This window comes from Engystomops pustulosus, chromosome 5 (assembly GCF_040894005.1).
Source record: "Engystomops pustulosus chromosome 5, aEngPut4.maternal, whole genome shotgun sequence".
NCBI classification, from domain to species: domain Eukaryota; kingdom Metazoa; phylum Chordata; class Amphibia; order Anura; family Leptodactylidae; genus Engystomops; species Engystomops pustulosus.
In genome coordinates, this window is record NC_092415.1 from 69,296,604 (window position 1) to 69,308,737 (window position 12,134).

General features: G+C 40.3%; 1 protein-coding gene across 4 annotated transcripts in view; it reads right to left on the reverse strand.

Annotated features, from left to right (window-relative positions):
- RTTN (rotatin) overlaps positions 1-12,134 on the reverse strand; it is a 143,552-nt gene that overhangs the window by 119,337 nt on the left and 12,081 nt on the right. For all 4 annotated transcript variants that reach the window (XM_072152310.1, XM_072152311.1, XM_072152308.1 and 1 more), the window contains exons 4-6: positions 11,108-11,282; positions 10,167-10,250; positions 5,521-5,614 (exon numbers count right to left, since the gene is read on the reverse strand). In XM_072152310.1, coding sequence (XP_072008411.1) covers positions 5,521-5,614; positions 10,167-10,250; positions 11,108-11,282 — 353 coding nt within the window. The remainder of the gene's footprint in view (positions 1-5,520; positions 5,615-10,166; positions 10,251-11,107; positions 11,283-12,134) is intronic.

A 12,134-nucleotide genomic window follows, 5' to 3' on the forward strand; every position in this document is an offset into this window, starting at 1 on the left:
GCAGGGAACATGTAATAAGGGAGAGAAAGCATAAGTACATGAAGTCTATAGCCTGTGCTGTGTGAGCACTAAGGGTAAATAGCTTATCTGCACAGAGCTGATACTGCCGATTACAAGGTGGGGGAAGGGAGCAGCATAAGGCTGAGAGACAGAGAAAGTTCTGTAGAATCACAGACTGGGATGTAGGTACTGTTAGGGAACAGGGAAGATCTTGTACCTCACTATTCTGTGAAGGAGACGTCTGTATTCACCATCTTAGACACATCTACCTCTGATTCATACACTGTCACATGACCTCCTACCCTCCCATGAAACCAACCAAGAAACAAAGTGTAAACGAGGTACAGATTCATAGGGCTTATCAGCACATGGAGAGGAAGCAGCCATTGCAGCACTGAGGTAATCTGAGGCTACAGCAAAGAAACTACTCAATAAAGATAATAGGCAAAGTTGTTTTACTTCCCAAGAACTATTGATATGTGGAAAAAAAAACCTTTACAGTTAATCTTTAAATTCATACCTGAAAATGGCCAAAAATTTTATTTCATATTTTTTAGGTGCACAGTGTTAGAAACATGCCTTTTTTGTACAGGTCGTTAAATTGACAAAAACCATGAGTAAAGAAAAAGAAGGGGTGGAGATAAACTCTCTGCTCTATAGTTATCAGCCTCATTGACTGTTTAATACTACTACAATTAAATACAGAAGACAGATGAAAGCATGGAGGCGTTCAACACAAAATAATAGCCACTATGGCTAAAGGGTACCAGTCAGTGGCCTGAGCGTTTCTCTACCCTGTATTAACAAATGTCTACAGCATGCTTTCAAGTGCCCCCCCCCCCCCCAATAACATCAAATTTGATTCACAAATCAATAGCTTCTGTGTTCTAGGAAAACTTTGCCTATTACGTTCATTGCATATATCCAGCAGTTTCTATTCTGAGTATATCCTCTCATAGCAGCAACTTTTCAAAAGAAAAAAAAAAAAAAACAGTAAGGCCATCATAGACTGGGGGGCTGTGGCTCCCTGATAAGTATGGAGGGAGGTGGAAGCAGGGGTGACCATTTGATGCTGCTCTGTGGGTGCAGAACTCTACTGCAAAGAATAAGGGTGGCAGAGGTTTTCCCCTGTTCCCTGTGATCACTTCCATATAATCTGTGATCCTGCAGAACATTCTTCATCTTTCTCTGCACCTCAAGACCTATCACTCCTCGGCAGTCATCTTATCCCAGCAGCTACTCTATGGACACTTTCTTCACAGCAGGGAAGCTTTTAACCCTCAGTGCTTACACAACATAGGTTACACTTCATGAAACTATTTAACTTCGGTTTTTACTACTTATTCAAAAATTCTGCATGTGTTAAAAGCTGACAGGCTAGTCACTATATAGCTCCTGTATGTACTGAATGTGCTGCGATTAGTGGGTTGACTTGGATAGTGGAAATGAGTGGAGAGTGGAAATCTCATTTGCTGCTGATCTCTTTCATGAGAGAAAACAAGACATCATGTTAAGTGAGGGCTGTAGACAACACACTCAATTCTATGCCAAAGACTGGAAGAGGAAGTAGGAACAACACATGGGTATCATTCGATTGTTTATAGGGTAAAATCAGATAGGAATATGCATTACGTTATCCACTCATTTTGCGGATGCTGGCATATTCACCGTTCCTGCAGCACTTTCTTTTGCAGTTGCGCCAGAATTCTGGTGCATTGTGCATATTTGATCTCCCTTTTTGTATTGTTCATGGAATTTGGGTCTGTTTGAAGCCAATCTTAGAATAAACCATGCAAATGACAGCAATTAGAAAGGACTCAAATGTCTGTACTTTCCACGCGGACATATGTTTTTCGAGTTGAGAACGCCTGTTCCCTTAATGAAATTGACTGAGGTACTGAGCCATTTATTGAAATCACAAACTAAATAAATATGATAAACCAAACAAGTCAAATAAATCACTATGAGAGCTCCTCGAGACACCAGCCTAGTGGTTCTGTCCAGAACAAGAGATGACACTTTAAACACTATTCAGCGACAAAGATTTCAATCATCTAAGCAAAATGCAATGCCATCAGCGACTTAAGGAAAAAAAAAAAAAACTGCACTTCAAACCTCCATTGACTTAGCTTTTTTTACATGATGCAGACTCAAATGTCACCACATAAGAAAGCTAAACAAAAACAGGTCTGGGAATAAAGGTTTACGAACAGCACTAAATTCTCAGCGGACTGGAACAAAGCTCTGTATTCGGAGTATTTATGCCTTGTATCACTTGCCTGATAACTACATATCTTTTGCCCATTTGTTTGGCTCAGGGGACTTGAGAAATATATGCATGTGTACTGCGCCAATTGTGAAATCTCTTAGCTGTTCTTGTGTCTGCAGTTTATCTGCTACAGCAATAAATCTACAACACAGAACCTTACCCTGGAAATAATAAGGAGAGATCGTAAATGGAAAATGCAATAAAATGATGCGGAGTCCTCTCATTATAGGGGAAAACCACAAGTCGCATCAATACTCTATACATGGTGGGGGTTACAGAACCCGTCACCTGTAATAAAACTAGATCATTGTACACAAGGGAAGATAAAAGGCAATTATCTGTACATGTGTACTCTCTGCACTTATCCCACATGTATGTAAATGACTCCTTCAAGGAAAAGCCTGCTTGTCACATTGGAGAGTGGCCGAATGCATCACCAGATGTGTCAAGTTTACTGCTCTATAAAAAGGATGGTGCAAACGGACCAGGGAGTTCTGGGAAGGGTCATCTGTGTATATGGCAAGGGTGTTTTCTGATACCACAATCGTTCTGGTCTTTACCATAAAAGCAAAGGTCTATTTGTGAGGAATAAATAGTTACAGGTTAGCCAAAACGCTGTGAAAGGCAAAATAAATCTATTTACTCCTTATAATAAAGAATCACACATGTTGTGGTCATCACACACATCTTTCTACAAGAAAAGGGGTCTAAAAACTATGGACATTATTGGCTGATAAGGCAATTCAGGCCCTTAACCCCTTAATGACCAGACCCTTTTTTTGTTTCTGCATTTCCATTCTTTATTCCCATAAATCTACAACTTTTTTATTTTCAAAGTAAAGATGTCTTGTTTTCTGCGTAACAAATTGTACTTCATAGTGACGGTATTTAATATTCCATGTCATGTACTGGCATGGAAAAAGTGGCATTTTCGATCTTGGGCACTATTTTCAGTTACAAGGGGTAAACGCTTGGATTAACAGTTATTATATGTTGATAAATTAGACATTTTTTGACACGGCGATGCCTAATACGTTTATGATTTTTACAGTTTATTTCTATATCAGTTCTAGGGAAAAGGGGGGGGGGGCTATTTACTATTTTTCAAACCCCCTAGGGTACTTTGACCCTAGGTTGTCGGATCGATCCCACTACATACTATTCCATACTAAACTATACACTATGGCAGTACATGGGGATTTTATTGACCAATTGCTAAATTGTAACAAAATGGCCAGAAATCATACAGACAGATCATGGAGACAGATCGTCAATGCCCAATGACATTGAAGGGAGCGAAAATCTAAGGCAAACATGGCGGCACCGTTGGCTTTTTACCGTTGGGACTTATCGCGGGTGTTATCAGCGGGTGTTTGCTGCAATATGCAGCAAAAACAAACCATGGACGGAGGGTTTGTCAATAAAAGAAAAGTTCTCAAATTTTAATACCCTAGTGAGGTATACAATAAAGATAATTTTAACCCCCTTACTTACAGTTTTATTGCTATTATTTCGGCACTAGGAGCTGCTTACCAAAGTAAGCAGCTCCTAGTGCTTAAACAAATGCCGCAGTGTTAGAAGGACAGTGTTACCGGAAAACTCCGGTAACACTATCTAACACTGCGGCAGAGTACAATTTAAAAGTGGGACCGCTCGCAAAGCGGTCCAATGTATTCATGAGGGGGCAGGGTTGGGGCATGGTTAGGGACCTATGGAGCGAGCAGGGCGGTCGGGGGAAGAGGCAGCACCTCGGACTGCCGCCTCATGAGTAAATTGGACCGCTTTGCGAGCGGCCAGACTTTTACATTGTACTCTGCCGCAGTGTTAGGCTATATTCACACTGCCGTTGCTCGCCCGTACCGTACCGTAGCGGGCAACGGCAGTGTACGGGGAGAGGAGGAGGAGGTGAGCGCAGCTCACCCCCGCCCCTCTCCATAGCAACCTATGGCGCACGGCGCCGTATTACGGGAAAAGATAGGACAGGTCCTATCTTTTTCCCGGGTACGGAACGGTACGGTGCCGCACGTGTGCTGCACCGTACCGCTCCCGTAGGGTGCCGTGCACCCATAGAAGTGTATTGGGGACGTATATCGGCCGTATATACGTCCCCCATACGTTAGTGTGAATGTAGCCTAAGTGTTACCGGAGTTTTCCGGTAACTCTATCCTTCTAACACTGCAGCGTTTGTTTAAGCACTAGGAGCTGCTTACTTTGGTAAGCAGCTCCTAGTTCTGAAATTATGTGTGACAAGTCCTCTTTAAGGATCGGTTTAATTTTTTGGGAAACATGGTAGTAATATTCTTGTATGTAGAGGGTAATTTTATAGTGTGTATAATCTTTAATAGATGGTGGTGTAATTGTACTCTTATTCTTGTACATAAGGAAAAGTATTATTGCAATTATATCGCACATAGACGGCAATATTATAGTATTTACATTCTTTCATAGTAGGCATTAGCATTACATTCTTGTACATAAGGGGGCAGTATTATAGTAATTATATAAATGTACATAGGGGACAGTATCAGAGTAGTTACTATGGTTTGCAAATGTATTCATAACTCATAACCAACTAATTTTTGAAGGTTACAGCCACAAAAGTATATCTATTTTATTGATATTTTATGATAGAGCAACATAAAGTATCAAGTATTTTTGAAGTGTAAAGAAATCCTGTTAGAGGCTGCAAAAGATTTGAGACTGAGGTGAAGGGTCACCATCCCTAAATATACAGAGCTACATTGATATGGTATACGACAAACCATATTCATGTGTTAGAATGGCTCAGTCAAAGTCCAGACCTAAATCCCATTGTGAATCTGTGGCTTCACTATGCTGTTCACAAAGCAGAATGGGCAAAAATACTAGCCTTTAGATGTGCCAAGCTGGCAAGACATGCCCCAGACTTAGATGTTACTGCACCTGCTTCATTTATCCCCACCAATGACATAAGGCCACCGTTAATTTTTTCCAGGAACACTTTAAGCTCCCAGTTGGCCCATGTGTTTGGGCAACTGGCGGGTATAAACTAAAACAGGTTTGGGATTCTCATGGCTTACAGATTCAAAATGAGCTGTGAGTTGTAAATGAACATTTTAATGGAAAAAGCACTGTGGTAATTCAGTGAGACATGTCACTTACCACTCTGTACGTAGTAACAAGATCCCATTAGAACAATATTAATAAATCAGCCGCAATACCCATTCCTAAGCAGGCATTTTTTTTGCAGTATAACATTAAAAATGACTTACGATTCATTTGATGAGAGCACATGCTTATCTGTTGTAGTCAACGTCAGCCAGGGAAATGTAGAGAACTTCAAACACAAAGTTTTACCATGATGTACTGTAAGAGGATAAAGAAAATATGATATGAAAATACCACATATAGAAAATGCATAACACATACATGATGGACATAAAAAAGTATGCTTCTATTTCCTCAAACAACATGACACAAAAGCATTTGTATTAGATTTGGATTCTAGATACGTGTACGATAGCCGTATGCAATTCAATCATTCCTTATTTGCCTTCAACAAAATGAATAGATGTAAAACAAGTCTTTCGCTATATTCACACTGCCGGCAGCTCACCCCCGGCCCTCTCCATAGCAACCTATGGCGCACGGCCCCGTATTACGGGAAAAGATAGGACAGGTCCTATCTTTTTCCCGGGTACGGAACGGTACGGTGCCGCACATGTGCTGCACCGTACCGCTCCCGTAGGGTGCCGTGCGCCCATAGGAGTGTATGGGGGACGTATATCGGCCGTATATACGTCGGCCGTATATACGTCCCCCATACGTTCGTGTGAATGTAGCCTTTCTGTTGTCATTTCAGCACAAAAATCTGCATGTACATACAATACAATAAAGCTTTATTGATCCCTTATGAAAGTGTGGTGTACATGGCTCCAGCATTTAGATTATACAAAAGAATCATCAACAGTTAGAAACAAAGATGATAACACATGAAATAGGGGTACAATATGGCTTGGGGGTGGGACTTTTGTTGGAGGGGCAAGTGGGGGTTATTAAGTTGATTTGGCTGCTCCTCACACTCACCCTTGTGCTCCTCACACACCCTCACCTGCTCTTCAACATTGGAGAGGATTATAATAGTCAGATATCAGAACTGACAACCCATTATAAAATCCTATTTTCTTTATTATGTAAATGAGGCTGGCCATATGGTCAGAGGCAGTGATGTCATCCCTGTTACCCCTCCCCTCTCTTCCCCCTGCTCATGTCTGTGTGTAATGTATAGTAAAGAATTGCTGGTGTCTGTGCTTTATCTGCTGACATGCTGTTACCTCACATACACATGTGTGAGACATAGACATTAGCTACACAAGTACCTGACAGGTTCTGCTATAACATGGCTGCCTGGAGCTGTTGTATCTCTCCTATACAAACACACAGGCTGCAGAGGGCCCCAGCACCAGGAAGCACATCATTATACAGCCTCACACCATTATACAGGTTGCCAGTCAAGCACTGGGGGTGTGGCTGTGCCTCCCACTCATGAATAAGCTTGACAGCTTGAATATGCTAATGACTCATTGGACATTTCACAGGTCATTTGCATACAGCTTTAGGACCTCATTACTTAGGTTTACAGGCATGTAGAGGGACAATGAAGGGATAGAGTCAATGCTTTCTAATGGCAGTTTATGAAAATATATTTAGTTTAGGGGCTTAATTTGCCTGATGGGTTCTCTTTAAGCATAGTTTACTGACCACAACTGCATTCAGAGCAAATTCCCCCTGGATTATCTATGGATTTTGTTGTGGGTCAGCCAGATGTGCCTCAGCTAATGCAATGGTTGGTGAGCGAGTGTCACTTCTTAGTGACAGCAGTGAGTGGCAAAGGGAGCATATGAGGTGCTCCAAGGACAAAGGCAATGTTTCGGTGCACCAACTGCCCAATTTACATCAACCTTCAGGATCATTTTCTAGAAACGGAATACCGCTTTCTAAAGTTATGTTCTAGATCTAGCTTATCAGTGTTAAGTCCAACTGTCTGAAGCAATAGTAAGCTATTACAGTAGTAATTGGCTATAAATAAGCAGCCAAAACACTTTTCTAACATAAGGTAACTGAAAATAGTGACTGTCTTGAACTTATTTGTTGCCCTTTCTTTCTTCACAGAAGTATCACTCAATTCAGGAGAGGGCTGGGGCTGATGCAAGTATTTAGGAGCTTTTACACCCCCCCCCCCTCACTCTTCCATTCAGTCACCTACTACAGTAGTATTAATGTTTGGAGTTATCTGAATACATACAAATATTTCAAGGAGCCTTCGACAGTCTTTTTGAGCGGCTACCACTTTGTCTATGGGGAGATTTATCAGAGGTGTCTGAGAGTAGAACTGTTCTAGTTGCCCATAGCAACCAATCAGAGCTAAAGTTTCATTTCCACACAGCTGTTTATAAAATTACAGCTGATCTCTGATTGGCATAGGCAACTGGAACAGTTTTACCTCAGACATTTGTGATAAATCTTCCCCCATCTCTGTATTCCTATCCATCTTACCTCACAAATAAGTGTCTTCTACTCATTGCCTATAGTAACCAAAGCTCAGACAGAGCTCATATTAACCCCTTCCTGACATTTGACGTACTATTACTGCATGGCGGGAGGTGCGTTCCCGCAAAATGCGGTAATAGTACGTCATGCTTCTGGCGCCGGCTCCAGAACGGAGCCCGCGCCAGAAGCTGCGGGTGTCGGCTATATATTATAGCCGACACCCGCCTCTAACACCCGCGATCGGAGATTTCTCAAATCGCGAGTGTTAACCCCTGACATGCCGCGGTCGCGATGACCGCGGCGTGCTAGGGGCATTTGAGAAGAATCGGACCCCCCCGCGGCGTTAACCGGGGGGGGTCCGCTGCTCCGATCGCAGCCCCGGGACTGCTGGTGCCCGGGGCTGCGCGATCCTCTTCTGTGAGCCGGGTCCGTGCCTTCTGGCAGTGTGTTACATTACACAGTGTAATACATCTGTATTACACTGTGTAATGTGAAGAAGAGCTTGAACAAGTGATCAGTGGATCACTTGTTCAAGCTAACCTGTAAAAGTTAATTAAAAAATGTTAAAAATACTACATAAAATAATTTTTTAATAAAAAGAATTAAGTTAAAGTCCCCTAAACACAAAAATTTACATTTTTCATAAAATCTCTACACAAAAATGTTCTAAAAAGTGATCAAAAAAGTTATGTGCGCCAAAATGGTACCACTGAAAAGAACAACTCAACTCGTAAAAAATAAGCCCAAAACTAGCTCTGTCAACCAAAAAATATTAAAGTTACGTCTCCGAAAAGATGGCGATGCAAAAACAAATGAGATTTCCTCTATATTACTTTTTATCCAGTAAAATTGTAAAAATAAATGAAAAACTGTATAAATGAGGTATCACCGTAATCGTAGGGACCTATAGAATAAAGATAATATAATACTTTTAGTGTACGGTGTACGACCCCCAAAAAATACGAAAAAAAAGTAAACCAAAATTGACAATTTTCTTTTCACCCATACATTCAAGAGTTAATAAAATCTCATCAATAAGCTAATGACCCACGAAAATTAATTATTTGTAAAGTGCATATCATGTCGCAAAAAATAAGCCCTTATATGTCCAAATTGCCAAAAAAATAAAGATTGTATAGCCAATAAAAAGTGACAATGCATAATCTGCTCTGAATGGCGCAGCTTCCCCGCGATGCCCTGGCGTGTGCCCATACAGCAGGTTACCACCACATATGGGGTATTGTTATACGGCGGAGGAATTGGGTATCAAATTTTGTGGAGCGTTTTGGTATTTTATCCACTGAGAATTTGTAAATTTTTTGAAAAACACATTCATTTAGCCAAAAAAGTTTACTTTCAAACTTTCAAAATTGTATCCGATTTTGTTTTAACCCCTGTAAAATAATTAAAGGGTTAATAAACTTCATAAAGTTGTTTTACGTACGTTGAGGGGTGTAGTTTCTATAATGGGGTAATTTATGGGGTTTTACTTTTATTTAGGCCTCTCAAAGTGATTTAAAACCTGAGCAGGTCCCTCAATAGCAGGATTTTGCGTTTTTTATGAAAATGTGAAAAATCGCACCTAACGTTCAAAGGCACATAACATCCTACAAATATAAGAGTATGCATAAAAAACCATATCCACATAAATTAGACATTTAGTGAATGTTAGTTATTACGTTTTTTTGCGGTTATGACTATGTATGGAAAAAGTAGAACATTTTGAATTTCGAAAATCAAGAATTTTTCCAAATTTTCACCAAACATCTGATTTTCTCATAAATAAATGCAAAACATACCACCAAAATTTTTCAACTAACATGAAGTACAAAGCGTCACGGGAAAACAATTTTAAAATCACTTGTATATGTTAAAGCGTTCCGAAGTTATAACCATTTATAGTGACACAGGGCAGATTTGAAAAAATGGGCTGTGTCAGGAAGGTGAAAAGTGGCTCCAGCGTTAAGGGGTTAATGACCTGTGGCAGAACAGCATCCAATCACGGCACAGTTTCCAACTGACACAGCAACAGCCAGTGGTTACTGTATATGGTGGTTAAAAAGTGGATTTTGGAAAGCGCGGGGTGAAAAATTTGTCTCAAAACCAAGTCTGTGACATAGTCACAGAGAGCGGCTGTGTAAAATTTGGTGACTTTAAACTCGACGGTGCAGATTCCTTTAGCGAACATACATACATACAATCAGCTTTATATATTAGTTGAATAAATTCATTATTATAACCATGTATGGTTACAAAAATTGCAACACAATTATTTCTGTAGAACCACAAGAGAACAACATGAAGGAAACACGTAGGCACAACCATCTCCAGTTTATCCTTAATAATACAGATGCCTTATGATCCATACCTCGGTTTTCTTGACATACTTCTGTGGGTTGAAGCCTTAAAGTGTCTTGCTGAAAATATCCAACATCTTCCTTTTGCTCTACGGCTACAGAGAGAAAGCACAATTGAGACTGCAGCAGTACATTCTGTCCCCTGGCACAGGCTTCTAGCCAGATATTGTATTTTGTAGTGTATATTTTTAGCAGACATTCTGCCAGGCAAAATTGCTAGAGGTAATACTGTAACAGGCTGTACAGGACATGTTCTATTGTAACAGTTAATACTCCCATTATATCCATAGGAATAGGAGCCTCTATCAGATCTGATCTGTTACAGAGATGTCCTTTTTAACTTCTAAATTTAGCATGTGTTAACAAAGGAAGATAATACAATTACATCTAAAGCATTTCTTTCGTTTTAATCTAAAGAGGATGCAAATTCTGCGCTTATTCATTTCTTAATACGTCTTCATAGCGGTCTGATATTTGATGCTAACTCTTGTTGTGTTACTGCCGGGCACTGAACCCGGAACAATGGCAAATCCAGGTGCATCGCGCCAATCAGTGGCAGCTAATTACCTTTAGGAATTAAATTCTGAATTACTACCCCCTGCTTTGTACATAGAGCAGCAGGGATGATGAGGCTGCAAACTATCTTCCACAAGTCATGTACAGCTCTCCTCTCTGACATCAAATGAATTCTACATGAAAGCGCCAGATATAACCTTTGCCACCACTGTGAAAGAGGTAAATCTATATTTATCAATCTAGATATTTCCAGAGCTAGGCAGCAGAAAAACTAAACTTTGTTTTCATTCAACATTTTCTAAATGAAGAAATAAGCGGATTCTACTCCCCAAAAGACAATAGTGGCAGCCCAATAACACCAGAGGTACCCACAGCAAATAAATCTTCTCTCTTTCTGCTATAATGGAAATATCTGAAATGTATTGTAGATAGTTACCTGGATAATCTTGTGCTGGCCACGGTGAATTACATGGCATTTCAGTGGGGAGAAGGAAAAGGCCATCCAAAATATCATCTACTATAGCTTGGAGACATGGTTCTACATGTGGTCGCAGCTGAGAGAAGAAGTCAACTGCCTCCATATCAATCAACCACTGAGCAGCTATAGGATGCTGAAAAATATAATGCAGAATAATGAGAATACAGGTATGTTCATTTTTTTACTTCCATAGATAAAGTGTTTGACTAAAAGGTTTCGTTTCAGGTTTGGTGGGTCCAGGACCCAGTACCCACATGATCAGCTGAAGCTACAAGAGACATGAACACTGGCCAGCAGCGTCTTAGTAAGTAGTAAACTACAAGAGTCCCTTTATATGTAAACGCTAGGCAATCAGGACAAGCTCCTCCCCACAGCATTTTAATTGCATTTCAAAACTCAAATCCCGTGTGTGAACCCGGACTTAAGGAATCCTTAAGCCTTCTGTGCCCTGTTCTTTACTTGTTCTGGGTTTTCTAAAACCTTCCCAAGAAATTTGTCACAATATCATTTGCATGTCTTGTGTGCTCATCTTAGACTTATTGGCAACATAAAACACTTAACCCCTTAACGCTGAAGCCACTTTTCACCTTCCTGACACGGCCCATTTTTTCAAATCTGCCCTGTGTCACTATAAGTGGTTATAACTTTGGAACGCTTTAACATAACCAAGTGATTTGGAAATTGTTTTCTCGGGACACATTGTACTTCATGTTAGTTACAAAATTTTGGTGGTATGTTTTGCATTTATTTATGAGAAAATCAGATATTTGGTGAAAATTTGGAAAAATTCTCAATGTTCTACTTTTTCCCACACACGAGTCATAACACCAGAAAACGTAATAACTAACATTCACCAAATGTCTACTTTATACCTCCGTGGTTTTTTATACATACTATCATTTTTGTAGGATGTTATGGGGCTTTGAACGTTAAGTGCGATTTTTCACATTTTCATAAAAAAAGCTAAATCCTGCTATTGAGGGAC